The following is a 27,416-nucleotide window of genomic DNA, read 5'->3' as shown; positions in this document are numbered from 1 at the left end:
ATGGAGGGCGCGACTCAGCTTGTGTCTGTCGTGGGGCAGCTGGTGGGCGAGGAGTACCGGACACTGCGCAGCGTCGGCGGCCAGGTGGCGGAGCTAAGGAACGAGCTGGCCACCATGAACGCCGTCCTCCGCATGCAGTCCGACTCCGACGACGGCTCCGTGGACCACTTTGTCAGGGAGTGGATGAATCAGGTCCGGGAGCTGGCCTACGATGCCGAGGACTGCATCCACCTCTACATCTTCCGCGTCCGCTGCCGACCCAACGACCGCTTCTTCGTCTGGTCCAGACGGCTGCTCTCCACGCTCTTTCCTCGCCGCCGGCTGGCTGGAGAGATCCGGGAGCTCCGCGCCCGTGCCGTTGTCATCAGCGAGCGCCATTCGCGGTACGGCCTCATTCGAGAGGCGCCGCTCCGCTCCGCTTCTCTCGCCCCCGCGCCCAGAACGATGACGCACGCGCTCCGTGCTACCAACGACCCTGAGCAGTTCGTCGGCATCAGCGAGCAAGCTAAGCTCCTGGCCGCCAAGGTCGAGAAGTTGGATGATAACAAGGAGCGCAAGGTGTTTTCAGTGGTGGGTTTCGGGGGCCTCGGGAAGACTACGCTAGCCATGGAGGTGTGCCGGCAGCTGGAGGCGAGTTTCGATCGCCAGGCGCAAGTGTCCGTGTCCCAGACCTTCGACGGCAGGAAGGACCTTAAGGCCTTGCTCAAGCGGATGCTGCAGCAGATTGTCAACGTGAAACCCCACAAGGAGAAAGGCATCAAGGAAGAGGACTCCCTCACCCTCGGTCAAATCGACGAGATGAATCTCGATGCCCTCACTTCCACGATGGAGGAGAAACTTATGGACAACAGGTACGAATGGACACTCAGACATAATTTTCTTTCTGTAAGGGGAATATGTATTAATATCGCGAAGAAAACAATTACGCATCGATCTTTGTAACAATAAAAAATGACATTGCCATGCACATCATCCTGTTATTTCCTCTGTACCATGAAACGTATCTTAGCACACGTGTACAATAAGGTGACACCAGGCTTCCTTTACTGTCGCTGTCGTTGCCTATTCGACGGTGCCTCGGAGGAGGGATCCTCACGATAGGGAGAAGAAGTAGGGGCCATAGGGCGGAATGCACACGGGACGGTGGTACACGATTTACCCAGCTTCGGAACACCTGCTTGTCTGGAAAATTATCTAGGCGCTTTCGCGTTGTTACAATGAGTTGTGGTTGTGTCTCTAGGGCTTCCGGGATCCGGATTATAAAGGCGCACGGATCTAGGGTTTACATGGAGAGTCCTAGCCGGAATACAAGTTGCCTAACTACGGTACAATATCTTGCCGTGTACGTCAAGGATCCGCCTTCCTCTAAGAACGTGCTGGATCCGGATACTTCATGGGCCTTCACGGATCTGGACTCCTTCGTAGGTCGGTTGGGATCCGGCTTCCTGTTCCTGGGCTGGACTTCATCTTTCAGGATCTACAGCAACTGGGCCGCCCGATGGGCCACATGCCACATCACCGTCTGTGGGCCACCCGGGCTTGCCGGATCTAGGCCATGCCGTTTGATATACCCATAAAGTATACCCACAACAGTAGCCCCCGAAGTTCTCCGAGATTCATCATTCCTCCGACTTCATTCAGCTCGGATCCGAAGAGAATCTTGAAGAGCTTCAAAACTTTACTTGTTTCCGGCATCATCTGTTCGGAAATCTTCTTTTCTTCTGAATTGGTAGTGCAACGGAGATTCCACTTTTCCCGCGCACAACTTCCTCTTTTCCCGCGCTAAATTTTCGGAGATGTGAATCTTTAGCCGGAAATTTTGGGAGCGCACAGTTAAGTTACCTCCACGTCGTTTTACCGCTTTTGACCCAAGACACGTGTCAATCATCCGACGGTGTGACCGTTCCGTTTCCACCGTTAGATCCGAATCACGAATCTCCGCGCGAGGTCTATATATACCCCCAAGCGCAGTAAATTTCCCATTCTTTCACCGCAACCTTCACCTCCTTCTTCTTCCTCACGCAGCGCCGCCCGCCGGATCTGAGCTTCGGCGAACCTCCGCACTGAGAGCTTCGACCACCACCGTTCCAAGGTCTCACTTGACCCGAGATTCGCGCGTTTGATCGGGAAATTGTCTCCGCCGCCGATTCGTGGTCATCGGAGGCTCAGCGCTACAAGTCCGGCGACCTCATCCTCGCCGGAGTCTCGACGAGCCACCGCGCCATTAACTGTAAGTACACCGGCCTTGTAGAAGAAGAAGTAGATTAGTGTAGATTCCGGATACTCAACTTAGTCTCACATGGGTGCAGCCGGAAGCATGTCGAATAGTTCCCCAAATTGTACTGGTAGTTCTCCGAGCACTCCGGAACCCAGCACATTAGAACCGATTTGCCTGGATCCCATTGCATTCTTGCCGCCATTTGTTTCCGACATCAGGCTAGCTCAACCATTCTCCGCCTCTTCCAGTACCGTACTAAGCCAGATTCCTACTCCCCAAGAACTTCAAGAAGAACTTCAAGGTCAAGCTAGAATGGCAGCCAAAGTTCAGGAAGCGGACAACAAGAAGGCTTCCAAGGCCCGGATCCGCGAAGGCGTGAGGGGTCAATGGTGGCCCTGCGAGACTACCAATGCGGAGCTTAGGGAGCTCCAGAACGAGGGCATGATCTCCGAGCACTGGAGTTTCATGCGCGACTCTGACGTCCTGTTGCGTCAGCGTTATTGAGAATCGTAGCTAGCGGAACTTTGCTCACGACTATTACTGAATGCTCCTGGAAGTAGTGCCTCAGCTTCCTGCTACCGAGGAACACTCCATAGGCTAGCTTTTGAAAGTGAGGATATCTTTGTTTGGATTCCGTAAGCACTTCGCTAATGTAGCAGACTGGCCTTTGGACTCCATATTCGTGTCCTTCTTCCTGTCGCTCCACCACAATGATGAGGCTGATGACTTTGTTGGTAGCTGCCAGGTAAAGGAGCATGGGCTCGGACTCTTCTGGCGCTGCTAGGATAGGTGGGGAGGTGAGTATTTCCTTGAACCCTTGAAGTGCTGCATCCGCTGCATCGTCCCAGACAAATTTGTCTGTCTTCTTCAATAGCTTGTACAGGGGTAGCGCCTTCTCGCCAAGACGGAACGAACCTGCTGATTGCTGCAACACAACCAGTTAGTCGTTGCACATCTTTGAGACAAGTTGGCCTTTTGATGCACAGGATTGCCTTGATTTTCTCCGGGTTAACTTCAATGCCCCTATTAGAGACAATGAAGCCAAGGAGTTTTCCGGCTGGCACGCCAAAGACGCACTTCAGCGGATTCAACATCATCTTGTACCGTCGGAGAATCTCAAAGGTTTCTGTGAGATCGTTGATCAAGTCGGATCCTTTCCGGGTTATGACCGCGATGTCGTCGACGTAGGCGTGTACGTTCCGGCCAATTTGGTCCTTCAGGCACCGCTGCATCGTACGTTGGTAGGTGGCACCTGCATTTTTTAAACCAAAAGGCATGGTAACATAGCAGTAAGTGCCAAACGAGGTGATGAACGAGGTCGCCTTTTGGTCGGACTTCTTCATCCGGATCTGGTGATACCCGGAATATGCGTCAAGAAAACATAGAAGTTCCACCCCTGCCGTCGAATCAATGACCTGGTCAATGCGCGGCAGGGGAAATGGATCCTTCGGACAATGCTTATTCAAGCCGGAGTAATCGATGCACATTCTTAGTATTTCAGAATTCTTTTTGGGTACAAGGACGGGATTTGCAACCCAATCAGTATGGATAACTTCTACTACAAAACCTGCCTCTAGTAACTTTGCTAATTCTATTCCTATGGCGCGGCGCTTCTTATCTCCAAAGCGTCGCATAGCTTGCTTCACCGGTTTAGCCCCCGGATTTAGGTTGAGGTAATGCTCGGCGAGTTCCCTTGGTACTCCGGACATGTCAGAAGGCTGCCATGCGAAGATGTCCATGTTAGCGCGGAGGAACTCGACGAGCGTGTCTTCCTATTTGGGGTCCATGTTGGCTCCGACCGAGACCTGCTTGGTAGCATCTCCTTCCTTGAAGTTGATCTTTTTGGTCTCTATCGCGGCCTTGAAGGAATTTTCTGTTCGGAGATCTGTTTCTTGGTGGTCTGCATCTCTGTTGGATCCACCGCGGCTCTGTAGCCTTTCAGCTCCTCTCCAGATATCACAGACTCTGCGAAGGCGGCTTCGCCCAACTCGTACTCATGAGCCTTCTTGTAGTCTCCGGATACGGTAATCATACCATTGGGACCCGGAATCTTGAGTTTGTTGTAGATGTAGCACGCTCTTGCATGGAACTTGTGGTAGGTGGGCCTGCCGAAGATGACGTGGTAGGAGCTCTTGAAGGGCACGACCTCAAACTTGATCATCTCTTCGCGGAAATTATTAACATCACCGAAGGCCACGGGAAGTCTGATGCTGCCGAGGGAATTCGCCTTTTTACCCGGAACCACGCCATGAAACTCAGTGTTGCTGTGTTTGAGCTGTTCCTTGGTAAGGTTCATCCGTTCTAGAGTCTCCAGGTACATAATGTTCAGACTGGCTCCGCCATCCATGAGGCACTTGGAGAAGTCATAGGCGTCGATGCGGGGACTTACAACCAAGGCGTAGCACTCTTTTGGCACAATGGTAGGATGATCCTTCCTATCAATTATGCACGGAACTTTCGACAACCTGACATACTGCGGCACAGCAGGAACTGTGGCGTTCAGGATCCGGAAAGCTGACTTGCTGGCATGGACTGTTGGGGTTCCGAGGAAAGTGTGGTACGCGCCTGCGCTCTTTTTGACGAAGGGGTTGGTTTTAGCTGCGGATCCTTCCTTGGGATCCGGCAAAGCATCATCCTCATCCATCGCCTCGGAACTGTCTTCCTCTTTGTCCTTGTTCTTGCCCTTGCCTCCTTTGCCACGCGGGCGATGCTTTCGGGCTCGCTTGTATCCTGCTTCCAGGTCGTTTTTCGGATCATTGACCCACTTGCAGTTGCGGTTAGTGTGAGTGGACTTCCCCGTAGCCGGATCCAAATGGGCCAGGCAGGGCATGTCTCTGTACTCTTCATAGGTTTGGGGGGTGTGGGTTCCGGCAGCGGTGACTTCATCACCACGCTGCTGGCCTCTGCCGGCGCCGCCTCCGCGACCGCGGCCCCTTCCGCCTCCTTGACCTCCACGTTGGAAAGCCATGGCGACCATCTCGGATCCGCCACTCTTCTGGTCAGCATGGGGATTTTTCCGCCTATTGCCGCTGTTGTTACCGTTATCACGGTTCTTCTTCTGCTGATGCAGGGGAATTGTTGTAGCTGCGAGATCTCCGCATGCGTCGTCATCGGCGGCAGTATGATCGCTGGCAATGGAGATCATGTCATCCAAAGTCAGTTTGTTTGCGTTAGCAAAGCAAGTGAGCTTGTGCCGCAGCAATCCTCCCCTCTGCAATCCACCTATGAAGGCGTGCATAGCTGTGGTGTGATCAACATTTTCACACTTGTTCCTTGTTGCTAACCATCGGGTGAGAAAGTTCCTTGATGTTTCACCCATCTTCTGGATACAGGCCTATAGATCGCTTGTTGTGGCAGGTCTTTTGTAGGTGCCCCTGAAGTGTTTTTCGAAGGCGTTCTTCAGGTCGAACTAGCAAAAGATTGAGTTCTTCACGAGGTCGCTGAGCCAGATCCGGGCTGGACCTACAAGGTACAGCTGAAGCATGCGGCAGGCGATGTTAGGGGTTCCTCCGGTAAAGGTTACTGCATTGTAGTAATCTTCGATCCAGGTATCCGGCCTTTCGGTGCCATCATAGTTCTTCAGGTTTCCGGGTAGCTTGAGGTTCATCCTTGGCTTTGGTTCCTCTCGAATCATCCTGCCAAAGCACTTTGGGCCGATGTAATCAGTTTTGTATTCATTGAGACATACCCGTGCGTCACGCGGGCCATTGCGAGGGGTTTTTGATCGTGAGAGAGATCTCCGGCCACCGCCTCCGCCTCCACCTCTGCCTCCGCCGCTAGGTGGTGGGGAAGGAGACCTGCGAGGGGGCCGATGCGACCTTTTGCTTCCGTCTTCTTATTCCCCCCGCGCTTACGGTGCTGACTCCGGCTTCGGTGGCTGCCTTCACCATGGTGTTGGCTGCCTTCGTCGTTCCGGCTCCTCCTAGGCTCGGGCTCACGATCAGTGTTCCGGCTTCGGCGAGGTTCCGGCGTACTCTCCCTGTTCTCATTCCTCGGAGGAGGCCCGTTGTCGCGGATATTGATTCCACCAGGCCCATGGGGTCTGGTGTTTCCGGCTGGACTACGGCGGCGAGGGGGTGGGGGACGCGGATACCCTTTGGGCGGAGGTGAGGGGTTACGGTATTTGTCCCTACCAGTGTACATTGCACCCTTTCCCTTTCCTGGGTCTGACGGAGGAGTCTGTGATGGTACAGGGATTGGATTTGGGTGTTCTCTGGTTTTCCTTCTACGTTCCGAGGATCCGGTTCGCGATTCATCATCACGATGGTGATTATCGTAGGCGTCCTTTTGCGTGGTAGAGATGCAATGTTCCGGGTTGGATTCCAACCTGCGCGAAGTATCTGCCTTGCTCTGCTGCTTCATTGCTGAGGCAACGAGCGTACGGACGTAGTCGATGTCGATCTCCTCGTCTTTTTTCTTCAAGATCTCCGCAGCCTTCTTCATATTATCCTTTGGAGTAGCGAACGGTTGTTGCTCAGTCGGAGTTGCGAAGGTGATCTTGCGGGGAGCTATAGTTTCTCGTCGGATCTTATCGATCTCCTGTTGAGCCTCAGTGATCTTGTCCTCCCAATGCTTCCGGAGTTGCTTGACTTTCGCCAGTGATTCGTCCACCTCACGTTCGCGCTGGAGAAAATTGTCCACGAAGTTCGCGGCCTCTTTCCTCTCGTCAAGCATTGCTGCTGCGGTGGTGGCAAACTTTTTGGCTATTGCCAGCATCTCCTGCATCTTAGCTTCTAGCGCTTTCGGGTCTGCTCCATCTTCAGGAGTTACGGGTTTGTTAAGGATATCCGAGTGCGCGATCGCTTCCATGACTGCCTGCTCAACCAGTTCTTCTGGGGACAGGACTTCCTTATGTGGTCGTTCCCGCGATAGCGGAGATCCTGCATGGGATGGCTGAGGATCGGACTGGGTGTTTTCATCCTCTGATTCCCATTGATCCAGTGTCGCCAAGGTTGCGAGAACCTGTTTAGGCTGGGCAGATTCAACTTCCGGCTGATCACCGTATCCAAATTCCTTCACCTTGCGATCGAACTCTTCAGTATCCATGGAAGGGGTATCCCCGGAAATTGGGCTTAGGTTGCACATGATTGATTCTTCACCCGGAGCGCTGCTTTCTCCGACAGCCTCCTGCTGATCCAGAGCAGCCTTGTTTTCCGGTGCCTCAAGCTGCTCGGGACCAGCTCCGACTTCTTGAGGGGCGGTTCCGGTGGTATGGGCCAAGAAGTGTACGAAGTGACACCTTTGCTTTTCTAACACCTGGGAGACCCAGGCGGATCTGCATTGGTCTTCCACCTTTATTTCCTGCTCAGGGGCGGATTGGGTGGGTTTTGATTTTTCCAGATCCAAGGCGGAATCTTCTTTAGGAAGCTCCTGCATCTCAGATCGGATCTTCGCGACTGCGTCCTGCTCAGCGGCGGTCGCGTCAGCGTTACTTACCAGAGCGTTTCCGTCGGAATCGACGGTTTCGCCGATGAAGATGTGTATGCCGCCGACTGGGACGATGGAGAGCTTGACGGGGTTTGTCTTAGCCGGAATCCAGCACTCGTCCGGAGGGACAATCGGAAGGTTTCCGGTGTAAAGGACGCGCCCACAGCGATGGTGTCGTCGTAGCTTCCCATGGTGGAACCCTCCCGGTTCCAGCCTCCAGACGCCGCTAGCCCCACGGTGGGCGCCAACTGTCGTTGCCTATTCGACGGTCCCTCGGAGGAGGGATCCTCACGAGGGGGAGAAGAAGTAGGGGCCATAGGGCGGAGTGCACACGGGACGGTGGTACGCGATTTACCCAGCTTCGGAACACCTGCACGATGACAGGGCCTACTGCTGCTTGTCTGGAATTATCTGGGCGCTTTCGCGTTGTTACAATGAGTTGTGGTTGTGCCTCTAGGGCTCCCGGGATCCGGCTTATAAAGGCGCACGGATCTAGGGTTTACATGGAGAGTCCTAGCCGGAATACAAGTTGCCTAACTACGGTACAATATCTTGCCGTGTACGTCAAGGATCCGCCTTTCTCTAAGAACGTGCTGGATCCGGATACTTCATGGGCCTTCACGGATCCGGACTCCTTCGTAGGTCGGTTGGGATCCGGCTTCCTGTTCCTGGGCTGGATTTCATCCTTTAGGATCTACAGCAACTGGGCCGCCCGATGGGCCACATGCCACATCACCGTCTGTGGGCCACCCGGCCTTGCCGGATCTAGGCCATGCCGTTTGATATACCCATAAAATATACCCACAACAGTCGCCACATCAGATTCTACTTAATTAAAGGAGAGAGAATAAAGAAATCCCCAGATCTTATTGTTAAGAAAAGTGAATTAATATTCTCATTAATAACATTCAACCATCCCAGCAACCATAGGTTTCTACCTACATTGATCTTACCTTATCAAAGAGATGATCCCTTAGAAAATAAGAAAATGTTATTTTCTCCACTGCATAATGTTTCTTTACTTATCGACGCAATTTTCTACTAAAATTATTTTACTCTTATTAAATGCTTGAGATGATAATTAAAAATAATGCATTATATCACTCAGATTTAGTATGTTCTCTAGATGATGTGCACTGCTAAAAGACGAGCCTTCTCAACCATTGTACGTGCCATTAAATTTATCAAAATATAAATGTATATAGATACATTTAATTTTGATAAGACTAGCCCCAATGGGAGTATCATAAGTAGTATCATACATGTCATGTTGGCAAAAATCTGATGTGTCACATCAATTAATGAGGTGAGAGATAAGAGTGGTATCATGACATATAAACCTAGAAAACTTCATGACAAATACATCATGTACACACATTTGCATTGAGATTCTACAAAACATTAAATATGATATAAGTATGATACCATATTATGATACTATGCAGTGTGGAGGTAGTATCATAAACTAGTATCATGTACATGATACTAGTGTATGATACTTCCCATTGTGACTAGTCTAAGACAGCTCTTGTGGAAAAAGAGAGTACAAAATAAAAATAAAAAAGGTGTTTTTTTGGTAAGGATTACTAGTCATATGGACTAGTAGTATATATTGAGTCAAAAATTAACTCGCAAAAAAAAGAGTCAAAATTTCCAGGGGTTCTATAGGCAAGTCAGAGGCTAATCTCTCTGTCATGTGTACGTAGAAAATAGAAGCAGGCATTAAAAAGAGGCACCAGACCCAGCGAAAAAAAAGGAAACAAAGCGTCGTTCCTCCCGCGCGTGGTTCGAAAAATGTCCGGTACCATCTTCAGTGGGCGATAAAGTGATAGGGTTGTCCGCGGTGATGCAAACCTGATTAAAATATGCGTCTCGGATGCGTCTCTGCGGACGCTGCACGGACGCTCAAAGTGTCCTCTCGCGTCAGGCGGATGTTTCGTCTGGCCCGCCTGGCAGTGACCCAGCGTCGATGCATCTTCTCCGCCAGTACTGGCGCCGAGGCGTCGCTTCGGCAGTCTGCGACCGTGTAAATGGCGATGCCTCGCGCGGCGTGCGGCCATCGCCTACCTCTGCGCACGAAGTAATGGCGATGTCACGTGTGCCGCGGCCGTCGCCCTGCATCCGATCTATATAAACAGGGGCGTGAGCATCTCATCTTCTCACCACAAAACCCTAGCCGCCGCATAACCTCCACCGTAGCGCCGCTGCCGCTCAGCCACCACCGGAGCCACCATGAGCAGCGCCGACCGCGGCTAGGCTGCCGCGCCTCCACCTCCACTCCCACTCCACCTCCCCCGGCCTCGAGCTCCGACGAGGAGTTCGACTACGACGATAGCACCGACCTCCTCGACCCGGTCAGGAACGCCGAGGCCCTGGCTGAAGCGGAGAAGGAAGGAAGCAGAGGAGGAGCGGGCGGCCCATGTCGAGGCCCTGGCTGAAGCCGAGATGGAACAACGCAGGGTGGTGGCCGCCGCAGTCGCAGAGGACTCCGACTCCGACATATCATGGTCTTCCGATGACCCTGATGCGCCTACCCCGGAGGAGAGGGCGGCGGAGCAGAGGGCTATAGTCGAGTCCTTCGAGACGCTCAAGGACGACGCCGCCAACGCGAGGCTGCGGCAGTGCTTGCTAGAGGACGCGGTGGCGCACCGAGCCCTAGCGGACGCACGGGAGGCGGCGGAGAAGCAGGCGAGGGAGCGACGCAACGACGGGGCCAGCCCGTCAGGCAGCAAGTAGTCTAGGCTTCTAGAACTACTTTGTATAGTTTCTATGCTTTCAAATGTACTACTTTATATGCTTTCAAATATATTGCAAATCTGAAAATGGGTCGTCTTGGTGGGAGCATACCCATACGCAAACGAACGCACGAACAAAATATGTCCACGACGAAAGGACACTCGCGACCCCTTTTGAGCGTCCGAAATGTATCCCGCTGGAGATGCCCTAAGCTTGCATTATCGCCTGGACAAAATCTTTACGGTAGTTTGCGTACGGCTGGCCCCCGTCGCTGAGTTTGTGGTGCAGGTCATACACAATCGTCGAAATGCGTCTCGGGGTAGTCTGCCTCATGGACGATCGTGTGTTGGAAATTATCTTGTCCTAATACAGTATGGTTAGTACCAAGTAAGTCATGAAGTCTAATTAGGGAAGTTTCATATAGTTGGAGTTATTCAGAGTCGGTGCTAGTGAACTTTTTTTGGGACTTAGGGCATCTCCAACCGCGCGACCAAACGGACGCGCTGGACCGTCCGTTTTGGGCCGTTTGGGTGGCCTAGCGGACACGCGGACAGCGGCCCGCGTCCGCGTGTCCGTTTGGGTCGCGCTCTGCGCCCAACGCACGGACGCAGCGCATAATCGGAGAAACACCAAAACAAAAGAAAAATGGCAAATCTAAACGAAATTTGATTAAACATATGCCCTATTTTGGGCAAATTTGTACATTGCCCTATTTTGTGCAAATCTATACCTAATAATAAAGGGAGAAGCGTTTCCGTGGTTTCTTCCCACGTTTTTGGTTCGTCCGTCGTTTTGGTCGTCCATCAAACGCTACGTACGTATGTCTTTCTTCCTTCTCGTTCCGTTCTACATACAAAGCAGACCGGATGACCAGTCAGGCACGGACTAGGTCGCGCCATCCAGAGTTTGTATGGAACCCGGCCGATATGCTGCATGCAATAATCAAGTCAAGTCGTACTCAATTTGGCACACGATAAAAGCTAGCCTAGCAACCCCAGTTTTCCACTTCTAATACGGCCACCCCAGCCGGCGACGCTCGTGAACTGCATGCACCATCGGAAACTCAACGTCAAGTCGCCGGAGTAGTCCGTTCGCCTTGATCGGCTTTGTGAAATCAAGCCGCACACCGGAGTCCATCCTACCTCTTCGTCATTAACCGCGAACCAGGTCACGGCCTGGGTTCCTTTGTCCGATTGGGAAAGCGATCCGAAAGAGACTTCAATTCCGGCACGAGAAAGAAAGTAAATCCCGTGATAAAAAGCCCAGCCCTTCTAGCGTTTCCTCGATCGAGAGTCTTGCGTGCGATTAGATGAGAAGTCTCGGCGAAGTGCTGATGTTTCCCCACCGCCGCCATCTCGGCCGTCGTCGGCGCCCGGCGCTTGGGCAGGACGGTTGAAGCTGCGGTTCGAGCTGCTGGCTCGACCGCACGGCAGCTCCGCAGCTGTGATGTGGAGGAGATGGATTCCGATCGCGGGCCACGGTAAGCCATCAACTGTTTTCGGGAGACGCAGGGGCGTTGGGCAGCCTCCCCTGTTCTCCTCCGTGGATGCGTGATTTTGTAGATTTTTCCACCATGGCAGCAAGCTTTGTAGACGAGAAGTGATTCTTCAAAGGAAGCAATTCTCTACGACTGAGTCGAGCTGAACGGTGTGACCACGCTGTGCGTTGGTATCCTGACTCCCACCAATGAGTTGCTTCTCTCGTTGGCTCTTCCAGTCCTCCTGTGTATTGGATTTGGGATAAATTGGTGACTAGGATGAAAGGATGGAAGTTGAGGTGCCGACGAGGGGCACACGGAGCTGGAGCCTGCGGTGAGAGAGGAAACTAATGTAGGCCTCCATCGTCGGGTCCTAGCCTGGCACGACGACGTTACTGATTGCTGCGCTTCAGCTCCAGGTTGCAAATTTACTTTGCTTCTTTCTGGTACAACTCTGTTCAGTGTTCATGTTTGTGTTTACTCTATTTGATTAAAATCGTACTCAGCTCTAGATGCAATATTCAGCCGTACCGATCCAAGATTTCCGTCAAGCCCGGGCACACTATAAGGACATCTTCAACGCAGACGCTAACAGCGGGCACTAGGATCTTATTTCTGGTAGTTTTCCCCAATTTCAAGCCGATCTAAGGTTTCTAGCTTGCGTCGACGCTCGGTTAGATGTCGGACGTTTGTAATCTTTTTCTCTCTACGGAAGGCAGTTTAATGCCACGGGTTCGCTTCCTGGACACTAAACTAGCAACCCCAAATAAGCGTCTAGCCTTGCATGCAACGCCACTTGCCCAATAATTTGATTCTGTAGGACTAATTTCCGTCAGTTCTGGCACTAGGATCTTATTCCTGGTAGTTTTCCCCAATTTCTAGCGGGTCTCAGGTTTCTAGCTTGTGTCGACGCTCGGTTAGATGTCGGGCGTTTGTAATCTTTTTCTCTCTACCAAAGGCAGTTTAATGCCACGGGTTCGCTTCCTGGACACTAAACCAGCAACCCCAAATAAGCGACTAGCCTTGCATGCAACGCCACTTGCCCAATAATTTGATTATGTAGGATAAATTTCCGTCAGTTAAGCGCTTATTATTGGACATGTCCAAGCTAGGTTAAATTTTCATCAAAATAAGTTGTGCCGTCAGTCGGAAGCCAGGCACGCCCGGGCTTAGAGACGGTTAGGTTCACCTATCAGGGATGAAAATATGTTGTCTATTGGTCGTAAAAATATGTTGTCTATTGATCGTAAATTTCTTGACATGGTTTACTTCGTGAATAATCTTGAAAAATACTACTATAAGAATGGTGCAAAAAAATATTTAATTCACAAATAATTTTGAGTGCCATCACATGTTGTGATGGACGTATGATAGATCTACGATATGGATACAAGAAGAAGTGTTGTCCCATTTAATATTAGATATATACTTCTAAACAATTGTTAAAAGCAAAATCGAGTTTTAAGTCAAACCTAATATGTGAGATTTATTCTAATCCCGTTGCAAAGCACGGACACTTTTACTAGTAACTAACAAAAGAAGCCCCTATATGGGCTTTTAAATTTAAACTAAAAACCCTCTATTAGGGTTTGGTCGGCGGCGCGGTGGCCGCCGGTGCGCCGCCTAGCCCCTGTGGGCGTCGTCGGCGTCGTCGTCATCGTGGACGATGTTCCCGGGCGGCGAGGCACTGTTGTGGCTCGACCGCGCCGGGGACTCCGGCCACGGAGACCACAGGGCCTCCTCCCAGGCCGAGTGGGAGTCCGGAGCCACCCGAGGATGCGGCGACGCACGGAGCAGCGCCTCCTCCCTGAGGCCCTGCTCCCTCTCCTGCCAGGCGCGGCGCCTGGCCTCCTGGCGCCGCTGCTTCTCCGCGCGGCGCCTGGCCTCCTGCCGCCGCTGCTCCTCGCGGCGCTCCTCGTCAGCGCGGCGCCTGGCCTCCTCCCGCCGCGCCGCTTCCTCCTCCTCCCGTCGCGCCTGGCGGGCCTGGGCGTAGAGCTCCCAGCCCTCGGCTTCCTCGACCTCCTGCCGGGCTGCTTCCTCCATCTCGGAGGTGTTAATGGCCGCATGGAGGTGCGGCCATTTCGCGTCCTCCTCCGCCGCCGAGATGAGCAGCGCGGCGCGGAGGTCGGGGTCCTCCTCCGAGGACTCAGGCTTGGGCTCGAGCAGCAGAGGCGGCGGTTGCGGCAATGCCGCGCCGCCGCGAGCGGCCTCTCCGATGTGGAGGCCGCCTCGGTTTCCTCCGGAAGGCTGCAGCGCCGGCGGACGACGGCGGCTGCTGCTCGCCTCGTCGCCGTTGGCTCCGGAAGCGAACCGTCGCTTCGGGGCCATGGCGGCGGTTTAGCTGCGGCAGTGGAGTGGGGGCTGGAGTGGAGGGCCAGATCCCCTCCAGTCCCCATTTAATAGCCTCCCGGGTCACCGATAGGTGGGCCCAAGGGAGACGAGGCGACCAGCGCCGGACGCGAGCGGACGCGTGTGCCATCCGCGGCCACGCAAACCTAGCTCAGATTTGGGCCGGGTTTGCGTCGTTCCGTACGGCGCGGCCGTCCGCTTTTGCGGTGCGTCCCCGCGTTGGGCCGGGATTTTGTCCGGCTCGACCCATCCGGACTCGCGGGCGCGGGATGGGTCGCGCGGTTGGAGATGCCCTTAGTCGGTACAAGTGCAGGGGCAAGGCTGGTTAGTCCCACGTGAAGCACTAGTACTAGTACTAGTGCATCTCTAGCAGAACTTGTAAACACGCGAACTGAAAACGCCGAGTTTAGTTCACCGAACTCGTATTTACGGGTCAAAAAATTGATAGAGCAAAACAGAATCCGTAAACGAGAACTGTAAAACAGCATATTTCCTAATTATGGCCCACCTGTCAGCCTTTTCTCCTTTTTCCCCATTTTTCAATTTTTCTAGTCTTCTTCCCAGAGGCTGGCCACCAAGGCGCCAGACCATGCACGCTGCGCCCCGGCCCGCGCTTGGCCGCCGCGCTCGCCGCTGCTCCCGGTCGCCGCGCCGTGGCCTGCGCCCGTCGCCGCGCCCTGGCCAGCGCATGCCGAGCCGCGCCCGTCCCCGCGCGGCCTGCGTTGGCACCCCTGCGTCGCCCAGCCCCGCGCCATCCCGACCCGCCCCGCCCGACCATGTCCAACCCGGCATCGCCCCGACCCGCCCCGACCCGCCCCCACGCCGCCCTGCCCCGCGATGCTGCGAGCTCACCTCGCTCGAGCTCGCCCCGCGCTGCGCCACCTACCATTGGCCGTCCTGCTGTAGTCCAGCAAGGTCGTGATGCTACATCTCGATCAGATTAGGTTGAGATTTGCCGGAATTTGGCCGGATTTCGGTGAATGTACCTGGGGAAGCAGTTGGCCTAATATGAAGTTTCAACGCGCCACGAGTAGGGGCTTGTGTTCAGTTCTCCCTTTCAGCCCCTGCAAATACATGCTGAGTTGGGTTTTCGGTCTCGACCTGAATTTTTTTTTCGGTTTTGGCTCGTTTACGGTCACTGATCTGTGTGGCTTTTCGAACCGAACCCGTAAACTAGCGGTTATTATTCGGTTTTTGGCTGTTTACGAGCTCTGCTAGAGATGCTCTTAGAGCATCTCCAGCCGCGTCCCCCAAAGCAATTTGGGGCGCGCCGGACAAAAAAACCGTTCCAGCCGCGTCCCCCAAAGCCCATTTTTGTCCGGCGCGCCCCGATACGGTGTCCGGCACCCCGAGCCCGTCCCCGTCCCACAGGGGACGCTCCGGGCACGCCGGACACAACGAAAAGCGAGGCGGGCTCCCACATGTCGGCGACTATTTGCATAAACCGTTGTTTCGCGCCTCTTTTCTCGTCGCTCCTTCCTTCCCGCGCCTCCCACCCCTCCGCCGCCGCTGGATTTCCTGGCCGTTTGGGCGTCTGATCTCTGCTGAGAGTCGGCACCATCGTCGCGGCTGGAGCTCCCGCCGGTCGTGCCGCCGCCGCTTGGCCAGCGCGTCCCAGAACGCGCCGTCAAATCCGCCCCACCTCCGCGCACAGAAGGTGCTCGACGACTGGCCAGGTAGGCGCGATTGGCCGCTGTTTGTTGCATCGTCTGCCTCGACGCAATTTTAACCATTGATCTTTCTGTAGCCATGGACAGCGACGATGAGATGCTTGCCCTGCTGCTGGAGGACGAGCAAGCCTTCGACGACGATCGGCGGGAGCATTTGCTGATCATCGCATCCCTCCAGGACTTGGTTGACGCTGAGGCGGAGAAGAGGAAGAGGCCGCGCCGCGGAGGATCAAGGCGGGGAAGAAGGAAGTCGAAGCCCCGGCAGAGGATGGGGGGCATACCATGCTGCATAACGACTACTTCGCCGACGATGCAACACATGCCGACAATTTTCGGCGCCGGTACAGGATGAGCAAGGGGCTGTTCATGAATATCCTCCACGGCGTTCGAGAGTTCGACCCCTACTTCAAGCTCAAGCTCGACACTGTAGGTGTTGTCGGCTTCTCGTCGATTCAGAAGTGCACCGCCGCCATGAGGATGCTTGCATACGGAGCACCTGCCGATACACAAGACGACTACCTTCGCATTAGAGAGTCTACTGCCATTGAGTGCATGTACAAGTTTTGCCGAGATGTGGTGGGAAAGTTTGGAAAATACTATTTGAGAGGGCCAACTGAGGAAGAGACTGCAAGGATCATGGCACAAAATGCTGCCAGAAGATTCCCTGGAATGCTTGGAAGCATCCATTGCATGCACTGGGCATGGAAGAACTGCCCGTTTGCTTGGCAGGGTATATACAAAGGGCGTCATGGATATTGCAGTGTGGTGCTTGAAGCTGTGGCAGATTATGACCTGTGGATTTGGCATTCTTTCTTTGGCATGGCGGGATCACACAATGACATCAACGTGTTGCAGCAGTCTCCGGTGTTCAGCAGACTAGTGGAAGGGCATGCTCCACCATGCAACTATGAGATCAATGGCCACCAATATACCAAAGGCTATTATCTAGCCGATGGTATATATCCAAAATGGGTCACTTTTGTCAAAACAATATCGAATCCATCAGGTCTGAAGAATTCCCACTTTGCTACGCGACTGGAGGCTTGCAGGAAGGATGTCGAGCGGGCATTTGGTGTGCTTCAAGCATAATTTGCCATTATCCGGTACCCTGCTCTAAGCTGGTCTCACGACCAAATGTGGGAGGTGATGCAGGCTTGTGTGATCATGCACAACATGATCATCGAGGATGACCGCAAGAATCATGTCAGGACACATGTTGGTCCCTATGAGTGTCAGGGCCCTCTTGCGGAGGTTGATCATGAGTTGGCTGCAGATTTTGCTGATTTTCTCGCCATGCACGCAGAGATCCGTGACAGCAATGATCATGAACAACTTCAAGCTGATCTCGTTGAGCATTTGTGGAGGATCAAAGAAAATACCGTGGCACCTTGATCTAGCATCTAGCTCTATTTATTATATTTGTTTACTTGTTTACTTGTTTTATTGTTTATTTTAATTTAATTTGAAAACAATCCTCGCAAATATTTTTATTCATATGCTATATTTGATAAATGGTTCTGTGTTAAAAAGAAGTATTTTAAATGTTTGGGGGAGGCGTTTGGAGGACGTGGCTGGGGAGCGACGTCCCCCAAACGCGGCACGAACAAAACACGTCTCCAAACGCTCAATCCGGCGCGGTTTGGGAACGCTTTGGGGGACGCGGCTGAAGCTCTTAGTCTATTCGAGTCAGGCTCGGCTTGCACACAAGCTAGCTGGATGGTGTGTCCGTGTCGGTGTAGTAGTTCGTGCCCAAGTACATGTCCCGGGTCAGCTGGTGCGTGTATTTTACGGGTGCTCAGTCCACTAAAATTTAATTTATGTCTCAGTCAAATTATATCAGCATGTATCAATGTTAACTTAGACAAAGTGCAAATAATTAATAGCAAACACAAATCTTTAAGCAGAAACAAAATTTAACGGTGGAGCACGTAACTAAGACATAAGCTATCTCTTAGCTAGCTGAAACTTAGCAATTCCGGTATGAACGTTGTATTGTCAGATTGTTCGGTGGAACTTGTGTGAAAAACAGGAAAACAATAAACAGAGGAGAATTTAGAGGGTGCGACACGCACCCTTAGCTATAAATTTTGTGGTTGTGTATGTTCGTCTAATTTAATGTGATCGATCCGTGGGTGAATCCCAACATCGTGCTCTGGCTCCGCCTAGCTTCACGCCTCCTTCGCTGTCGTCACCGCGGCAATCAGCGCCACCAGGAGCACCGCTAGTGACCATCCACAGAACCTGGTATTTGCCACCATGCTCTGACTCGACCTGAAGCGACGGCGGCGTGACCTAGAGCGGTGGCTGCTTGACTTGGAGAGGCGGTGGCACGACCGGGGACGGTGCTGGAGCCGAGGAAGGAGCGCCATAGTAACCACCATAGTAACCGCCATAGGCAGGGGCACATAGGACGGCGCCGGATCGGGGTGGTGGAGGGCAGGTGCCGACCCAGGGAGATCGCCTTGGAGAGCCGATGAGGCCGTTCAGGAGAGGGGCGCCGAAGTCAGGAACGGCGAGCCAGCGGTGGTTGTCAAGATGGCGGCAGCGGAACCAGAGATGGTGGAAGTGGAAGACATTGGATCGAATCGCTCTTATTCGGCACAATATTTTGGGCAACTGCTTAACGCCATAATACAGGTTTGGCTATCACATGTATATGAGGGTACACATATATATTGTCTAACAATTATGTCCACCCATCACCGTTGCCTCTAGTCACCTAGTCGGCTAGTCGTGCCGGGCACAGAAGAGCTTTTTCCTAGTAGTTGGAACACCTCGACCGGGCATGTTATAGTTAGCAGCTCTCTACAATCTCTAGACAAGCCCCACAGACTAACACATGTCTTTCATGTGCACTCTTTCCTCACTCATGCGCATCCGAGAAAGACTTCTCGATCAATCACCCATCCTTAAATCGCTTCGAGGGAAGCACACTTATCCACGGAGTTCTTCGGAGATGAGCTTCTGAAAAAGAAGTTGCAACTTGTTGGTATGAGTATCCTACCAATCCTATTGATCCCTGAAACAGGATGTTACAATAGTGCAATGGAGATCGTCGACAGAGCCTTCAAGATTTCGTCACCGGCTAGATCCATGAGGGATGCATCAAGCAGAAAATCGTCTTGGCGCGAGAAGAACCCAAAGACCGTCTCCTTTATTAGGCAGATCGGCACACACACACACACACACACACACACTTTCTTGCGGCTCTTTCTCTCAAGCTTTAAGGACGCGTATCCGTTTCCTAAGTAGGGTTATCTTTTCATGGACTTCAATCCCAATAACACCCCTGATCTTTCGACGACAAATCATATTTTATTTTCCTAGTGGTTTTTGTCCTTTCACTGTCACATTGCTAGAAAAATATAGATAAAAATAATTCAATCTTAGTAAGACTCTGATTGTCCCTTGGAAGAATGATAACATACACAATACCATATTACATAGTACTCCCTCCGGTCCTAAATATAAGCCATATAGTGTTTTGAGAAAAAATCCATAATTTTTTCGATAAAGGATGCTTTATTACTTCAAAAAGCAATTACATCCAGCCTCTGCATAACCAGTATGCACACAGCCGTTTGTTGTCTCAAGTGACCAAAGTTACAGAAAAACAAAAATAGGCGAAATACATATCGGAACGATGAATCATATAACGCCTAAGAGCTAGGTGGAGCAATTATCCGTAGACTATGCTGCCACCCATGTAGGGGAAAAGTATCCCTCGTCGTATCCTCCAACCGTGTACAGACCTCCGTAAACAGGTATCGGTTCTCCACACGCTGAAGAGGTAACCACGAACGGAGAATACCTGTGCATCTGTAGATAACCTGCAACAAAGAGCAATTTTTATCGTTAAAGATCTTGTCATTTCTACATAGCCAGAGCGCCCAGATAACTGCTAGCGCCCCCATCCTAAGAAGCATTTTAAACCTTGAGCTGATACCATGAAGCCAATTGCCAAAGACATTAGCAACACTAGTCGGAGGATACAAGGTAGACGCTACTTGGATGACTGACCATATAGATCTCGCAAATTGGCACTGGAAGAATAAATGATTGATATTTTCATCATGATGACAAAAAACACATCGTGTACTTCCGTGCCAATTCCACTTAACAAGATTGTCTTTGGTGAGAATAACCCCTCGAGGAAGATACCATCCAAAAAATTTAATTTTTAATGGTATCTTCATCTTCCAAATTTTCTTATTATTATCAACTGGTAAATCAGAAAGTAGCATCGCATTGTATAAAGATTTTACAGAAAAAGAACCATCTACGTGGAGGTTCCATCGAAATTCATCTGGTTCTGGCGATAACTAAATATCTCCAAGCCTCTGAATTAGGTTGTTCCATGCCACGAGCCTTTGTCCTAGTAAAACCCGTCTGAACGTCACATTCGGGGGTGAGGTAGCCATTACGGTTGCAATGGTATTACCTTGGCGACGCGCAATTCTATACAAAGCGGGATACTGTTCACATAGGGGTGCATTGTCTAGCCAAGCATCTTCCCAGAAACGTATCTGCTCTCCATTCTTAATGGAGAAAGTCCCATGTCGAAAAAAAACATTTTTTGTCGCCATAAGACCAGCCCAGAAGTGTGAATCCCCAGGTTTCCAAACCACCTGAGATAATGTCTTCGAGCCGATGTATTTTCTCCGAAGTATAGTTTGCCAAATCCCATCCTCAGTAAGTAGCTTAAAAAGCCATTTACCCAGAAGAGCTGAATTCTTGACCTTCAGGTCATGAACTCCAAGCCCTCCTTGATCTTTGGGACTACAAACTATACTCCATTTAACCAGCCGATATTTCTTTTTCTCGTTGTCCCCTTGCCAAAAGAATCTGGATCGATAATAATCGAGTTTATGCAGAATTCCTTTTGGTAGGATGAAGAATGATAACATATACAGTACCATATTAGTTAGTACTGAATTAATGAGTACCAATCTTCCACCCAGGGACAACAATTTACCTTTCTAACTACTGAGGCGTTTTTGTAATCTTTCTTCCACTAATTTCCATTCCGCAATTGTCAGTCTCCGATAGTGAATCGGAATACCCAAATAGCCAATCGGAAATTGGCCTTGCCCACAACCAAATAACTCTGTATACAGAGCTACATCGTCTTGGGCATCACCGAAGCAGAACAATTCACTTTTATGGAAGTTAATTTTCAATCCTGATAATTGCTCAAAAGCTGCTAAAATTAATTTCAGATTTCGAGCTTTTTCAAGATCATGATCAATAAACAGAATTGTATCATCAGCGTATTGAAGGATAGATAAGCCACCATCAACCAGATGTGGAATCATACCTTCAATCTGACCATCAGACTTGGCTCTCTCTATGAGTACCGCCAACATATCCGCTACGATGTTAAATAACATCGGAGATAGCGGATCTCCCTGGCGTAACCCTTTTCGTGTTTGGAAGTAGTGTCCGGTGTCATCATTAACCCGGATTGCAACACTACCTCCATACACGAAGTCATGAATTAGAGCTCGCCACTCAGGCGAAAAACCTTTCATCCTGAGTGTCTGTTGAAGGAAAGACCATTTAACTTTATCATACGCCTTCTCAAAATCAAGCTTTAAAATAACACCATTTAATTTCTTAGAATGCATCTCATGTACCTTCTCATGCAAAACCGCCATTCCATCAAGGATATTACGTCCTTGCATAAAGGCTGTCTGCGATGGTAAAACAACATGATCTGCAACCGTATTAAGTCTAATGGTGGCCACTTTCGTGAAAATCTTGAAACTTACATTTAATAGGCAAATGGGTCTATATTGTTGGATCCTTTCTGCCTCATTAATTTTCGGTAACAAGATAACTTCACCAAAATTTAGACGAAATAATTCTAGTTGTCCAATGTGTAAATCACTGAACAAATCTAGAAGGTCCGATTTAATAGTATCCCAGAAAGTTTGATAAAACTCTGCTGGAAACCCATCTGGACCCGGTGCTTTGTTACATTCCATTTGGAAAACTGCCTTCTTAACCTCTTCCTCAGTATAAGGTGCGGTTAGCAAGCCATTTTCTTCCAAAGAAACTTGGGGTATATCATCCGTTAAGTCCTCGTTAAGAGAGAAAGTACTTTCCTCCGGAGGACCAAACAGACCCTTATAATAATTAGTAATGTAAGACTTGAGTTGCTCATGGCCTTCAATCAACCCTTCATCTTGAATAAGAGAGTGAATACGTTTTTTTCGGTGTCTCCCATTAGCTAAGCCGTGGAAATACCGCGTATTCGAGTCTCCTTCCAAGATGAATTGAGCTTTGGATCGTTGATACCATTTGAGCTCCTCTTCGCGAAGAAGACCCGCCATCTGTTCATTGGATTGATTTTTAAGCTCAATCTCATGTGTAGACAGGGGTCTAGTCTCCGCAACAGCCTCAAGCTCATCAATCACAGTTGATAAGCGAGACTTCTCTTTTTTAAGAATACCAGCCGTATGGGCAGCCCAACCAGATAGATGTTTGCGCATAGAACACATTTTATTATTCCATCTCAAAATGGGTGTACTCCCCCCGACCGGTCTGTCCCAAACCCTTTTAACCATATCATGAAATCCCTCTCGATATAACCAGCCAAGTTCAAATTTGAACGGCCGTTTACGAACGGGTGTGGGATTCCCGGTGGTTAAAAGGATGGGAGCGTGGTCAGACAGTTTTTCAATACGTTCTAGTGCGCGGACTGACACCAGAGGGTATTTATTTTCCCATTCGGTATCCATCAACACGCGATCTAGTTTCTCGTATGTGGGCTCCGGCAAGCTGTTCGCCCAAGTAAACTGTCGACCAGTCATAAACACCTCTCTTAAGTCAAGGCTATCAATGACAGCGTTGAACAAGAAAGGCCAATGACCATCAAAACGGCCTTTACTTTTCTCATGAGGAAACCTCAACAAATTAAAATCACCTCCGATTAAAATCGGGTAGGGATTATCCTTTGTAAGGTTTACCAACTCACGTAAAAAGTCAGCCTTAAACTCTTCTTGGACGGCACCATACACAGCAACCAGACTCCACACGAAACCGTCGGCTTTATTCTGAATGTCGAGTTTAATATGATACTCTCCATCAGAACTAGCTAAGACGGTCATGGTGTCTATGCGGACGCCAAGTAAAATGTCTCCTGACCTACCTCGTGGCGGGCGAGAGAACCACTGAAAGTTAATTCTGCCCGACAAACGGTCGAGAAAACTTTGAGAGAAATTTCGCCTACCCGTCTCCGATATAGCAAGAAAATCTAAATCATAATCTCTACAACCATCAGCAATGTGGGAATGCTTAGCCAAGTCGCGAAGACCTCTGCTATTCCGGAACATGCCATTCATCGAGAAACTATTTTAGATTTAAAGTTCTTGCCATACCTACGAGATTTCTTTCCAGCCGATGATCGAGAACCACGTTCGGATGCTTGCAAATCAGAACTAAGCTCCGCATGTTCTAGATCAACTTCCGAAATGTTGCCAATTATAGCCGAGAGAATTTGACCATCTAGGATGTCATCATCTTCATCATCGTCTATAATCGCCGTTTCAGGCCCAGTGGAGTCATTCGGGGCAACCGTTAAAGGTTTACTACGTTGCCCCACTTGTATGGAAAATATTTTTAGTGATTGAATTATGTTTTCTTAGCTTATGCAAAGTCCTCTATTAGCTCACGTTAATTGCCTAGGGTTAATCCTAACCAAACAAGGTGTAATTTTTCCCAAAAGTGTGTTTCTTAATTTCCGTGCCAAAAACTATATGGCTTATATTTAGGACCGGAGGGAGTATTTGATTTATAAGAACCTATCTTTCATCGATAAAGAGTTGTTTTTCTTTCAAACTACTCAATTTGTTTTTAAGGGGTTCCTCAACATCTTCCACACAACATTCATTAGCCACCAATAATTAATTGGACTACCTAAAAACTAACTACAAGCTGCCCTTTTATCAGAAAACAATACTTCCACCTTTTGAGAAGCGACATCTTTGGCTTCGCAATAGAAAAAAAGGGTCAATATGAAAATTAATTTGAGGCCAGAAAGTTGCTCGAGAGTATTAGTTTCAATGTTTTAGCCTTTCTGTGGTTGTGGTCCCTGAATAGAATCGTGTCACAAATATATTGTAGGATTGATAGTCCACCATCATCTATATGTGACAGTACTACTGCAACCTAGCTATTTATTTTTGCGCGCCCGATCATGCATCCAACAGGTTTTCAACAATGCCGAACATAAGCCATAGGGTTGACCTTGAAGTAGAACTACTTTTTGGTCTAGAAGTAATGATTTACAAAATCATTCACTTTAAAGGCGGCACTATTAAGGTTGGAGCCTTTCATTCACAAAGCTTATTGGACAAAGGACAATTTCAGTATTGTGGGGTATGTACATTGTTTGCTTTTCAGAGGCGTTTGTACTGCAAAATATTTCTCACGCCAAGTGTTCAATCAGATTGTTAGGGTTGCATATTGTTCTTCAATATGGCCGGCCTGACATTTAAGTGCCATGTTTCGTCTTCTTTTTCATTTCCAAATTGAATCCAAACCAAATGCCACTCAGTATAAATCCGGATGTACGTATTTTCGATATATTGTCTATCTCTTGAAGTGATTCCATGTAGTAGCCATATATATCTCGGCTGTTCTTTATAGTTACATATTGTCCCTCACTGAAAAAATAAAACACATGAGATGAAGGAAATCTATGTTGCAGGCTTGTATGGCACGGACTCTTTAGTTTAATAAAACCACCTTTTGCAAAACAAAAACAAAATTGTGTTGGCTTGGGAGTGCCCATTTCGATGGGAATACATCATGATCTAGTGGTTTCATGATGTCATAGCAGCGTCGTCATTCGAGAGTCGCATTAAAGATAACACGACTATACGAGCAATATGTAAGTTATTTGTTAAATAGCGTTACTTGTTTTCGAAGGTATACAATCCCAATGGATGAATATTATTTTATTTTTTAAAAATATAACATGTAAACATTGTCTCCCTCAGAAATTTGTGTGTAAAGTTCCTTCTAACAATATATATGCTTATATTGAAACCAGGTACCTGATCGTGATCGATGATGTATGGACCATAGCATCCTGGGAAGCGATCCAATCCAAGTTTCCTAGAAACAACAATGGGAGTAGAATCATAGTGACCACTCGGATAGACAATGTGGCTAAAGCATGCAGCCCTGGTAGCGACTGCATACATGAGATCAAGCCCCTTGATATAGAAGACTCAAAAAAGTTGTTCCTTAGTAGAGCATTTGGGTCCAAGGATGCCTCCTGCCCTAAGGAGTTGGAAGCTGAAATGGGGAAAATCTTAAAAAAATGTGCTGGGCTGCCAATGGCCATTGTTAGCATTGCCAGCCTACTGGCGAGCTACCAATTGGCGGAGAGTACAGATATGTGGGAAAGAATTTGCAGATCAATTGGTTCTGAGATGGAAAGCAACCCTACCCTAGATGGGATGAGACAGATAGTCACACTCAGCTACAACCACCTACCTCATCACCTCAAGATATGCATGATGTATCTTAGTATTTTTCCTGAGGATTACGTGGTCTTCAAGGATCGGCTCCTGCATAGATGGATCGCTGAAGGATTGGTAGAAGAGAAGAGGGGTTTGACATTGTTGGAGGTAGCAGAAGGCTACTACAAGGAGCTGATGAGTAGGAACATGATTGATCCAGCCCCATTTGCAAGCAACTATGACAATGGGGGGGTGGAGACGTGCAGGGTGCATGACATGATACTAGAGGTCATGGTATCCAAAGCCCTGGAGGCCAACTTTGCTAGCCTGGTAGGTTGTCAATATGTTGGGATGTCTTACGATAAGATTCGCCGCCTTTCCATCCATGGCATAGAACAGGGAGCCAATGATTTATCTCCACCGCCCAAGAAAATGCCAGCGGGGCGACATGGTAGGAGGGATGTAATGGAGGGGATGGACTTGAAACACGTCCGATCATTTAGCATGTTTGAGCCGGAAGGGCACAAGCTGCTTGATCGACTGGGCGAGTTCACTCTACTAAGGGTACTTGATCTGGAAGGCTGCAGAAGCCTAACATACAAGCATCTTCGGGATATATGCCGGATGTATCTCCTAAAGTTCTTGAGCATTAGGGGTACAGATATAAATGAGATTCCTCCAAGTGTGGGTGATCTAGAGCACTTGCAGACGCTTGATGCACGTCATACCTACCTGGAGTATCTACCAGAAACAGTGATAAATCTGGAGAAGCTTGAGCGCCTGCTCTTTTCAAAAAGGAACACGTGGTCGCCAACATGGCAGCCTCCAAGTGGGATATCGCGGATGAAGGCTCTGCGAGAGGTGAATAGCATAGTAATCAGAGACAACATCCAAGTCGCCAAAGAGATCGGTGATCTAGAAGGATTGCAAGGCATAGTTGTGCACGTCGAGGCCGAGTCACAGATTCATGAGGAAGTCTGTAAGCATCTCGCCGCCTCCTTGTGTAGGACGAACGCCCTCCGGTGGCTCAGTGTTGGAGACACTGAAAATTCCAGCGATAGTAATTTGGATTATCTGATGGACCTACGCTCTCCGCCGCAGCTCCTGCGTTACTTTCGCTTTGATGGCTGCCTTTCTAGGTTGCCAGACTGGGTCGGGTCACTCTCATATCTTGTGGAGTTCTGCATGTCAAATGGACGCCTCGAGGGTGACCAACCATTCGCTGTCCTGTCCAAGGCGCCCAACCTGAGGATCATGCGGCTGCAGCGTCATTTCTATAGCGGTGACAAACTGGTTGCACAAAGTGCCCACAACTTCCGGGCACTCAAGGAGATGAGAGTCAGCTGTGAGGCTGGATTCCCGAGTGTTTTCAGTTTTGAGGAAGGATCCATGACAAAACTCGAGACGCTCGAACTGAATTTCGGTAAAAACCAAAAGAGCATCGAGGGCGTGGAGCACTTGAAGAAGCTTAAAGAGGTGCACCTCCTTGGCATGAAGGACAACCCCACATTAAAGAGTGCTCTCGAGCACCTGAAGGAGGACAGTGATGGCCGCTCCAACGACAACAATCAGTTCGTAGTTGGAGTGAAATACTACCGTTAATAAATACGGTATTGCTAAGTCTCGTAGTTTATGTCCCAGCTGCAGCGTTAGATTTTGTTTCTGCTTGAAGATTTGCCTTTGCTACTGTTTGTATTTTGTTTAGGCTCCTATTGAAATACGCTGACGTAATTCGATCGAGACATAAGTTAAGTGTCAGTCGACTGAGATGCCCTAAGCTCAGCCTTCCCACTGATTTGTGAAATCTCACAAAATCGAGAAAAAGAAACACATAATTTTTTTTCGAGAATAAAAACAGATAACTAATCTACTTCCCATTTGATACAGGAAATCCAACATAATCTTGCTAGAGGTCGGGGACATATTTGTCGGCCTGAAGATAAGCTGAGACTACCTAATTGATTTGCTGTTGCAAGACAACGTGTGTGAACAGCTCAAATATGGTCATATCCAGCCGTCAGGGTACTGTGTGGATGTGGCTAATCATCCACTCACTCTTCCGTTCC

The 27,416-nt window shown here is 49.7% G+C and overlaps 1 protein-coding gene across 1 annotated transcript; it reads left to right on the top strand.

Annotated features, from left to right (window-relative positions):
- On the top strand, positions 1–26,952 carry LOC127309977 (disease resistance protein Pik-2-like). The gene is made up of 2 exons (XM_071822443.1): positions 1–851; positions 24,936–26,952. Exons 1-2 carry the CDS (start codon positions 1–3, stop codon positions 26,950–26,952), a joined length of 2,868 nt encoding a protein of 955 aa, XP_071678544.1.
- Positions 26,953–27,416: the final 464 nt, after the last annotated feature.

Source organism: Lolium perenne, chromosome 6, assembly GCF_019359855.2.
Source record: "Lolium perenne isolate Kyuss_39 chromosome 6, Kyuss_2.0, whole genome shotgun sequence".
Lineage (NCBI taxonomy): Eukaryota > Viridiplantae > Streptophyta > Magnoliopsida > Poales > Poaceae > Lolium > Lolium perenne.
Note: the sequence above shows the minus strand (reverse complement) of the source record. Positions and strands in the feature narration are given on the sequence as shown.

Bases quoted from the DNA above. Each gene is read 5' to 3' on its own strand.
- LOC127309977 (XM_071822443.1), top strand. From the start codon at position 1: ATGGAGGGCGCGACTCAGCTTGTGTCTGTCGTGGGGCAGCTGGTGGGC. The intron at 852-24,935 runs GTACGAATGGAC...TATTGAAACCAG, and splicing joins GAGAAACTTATGGACAACAG to GTACCTGATCGTGATCGATG.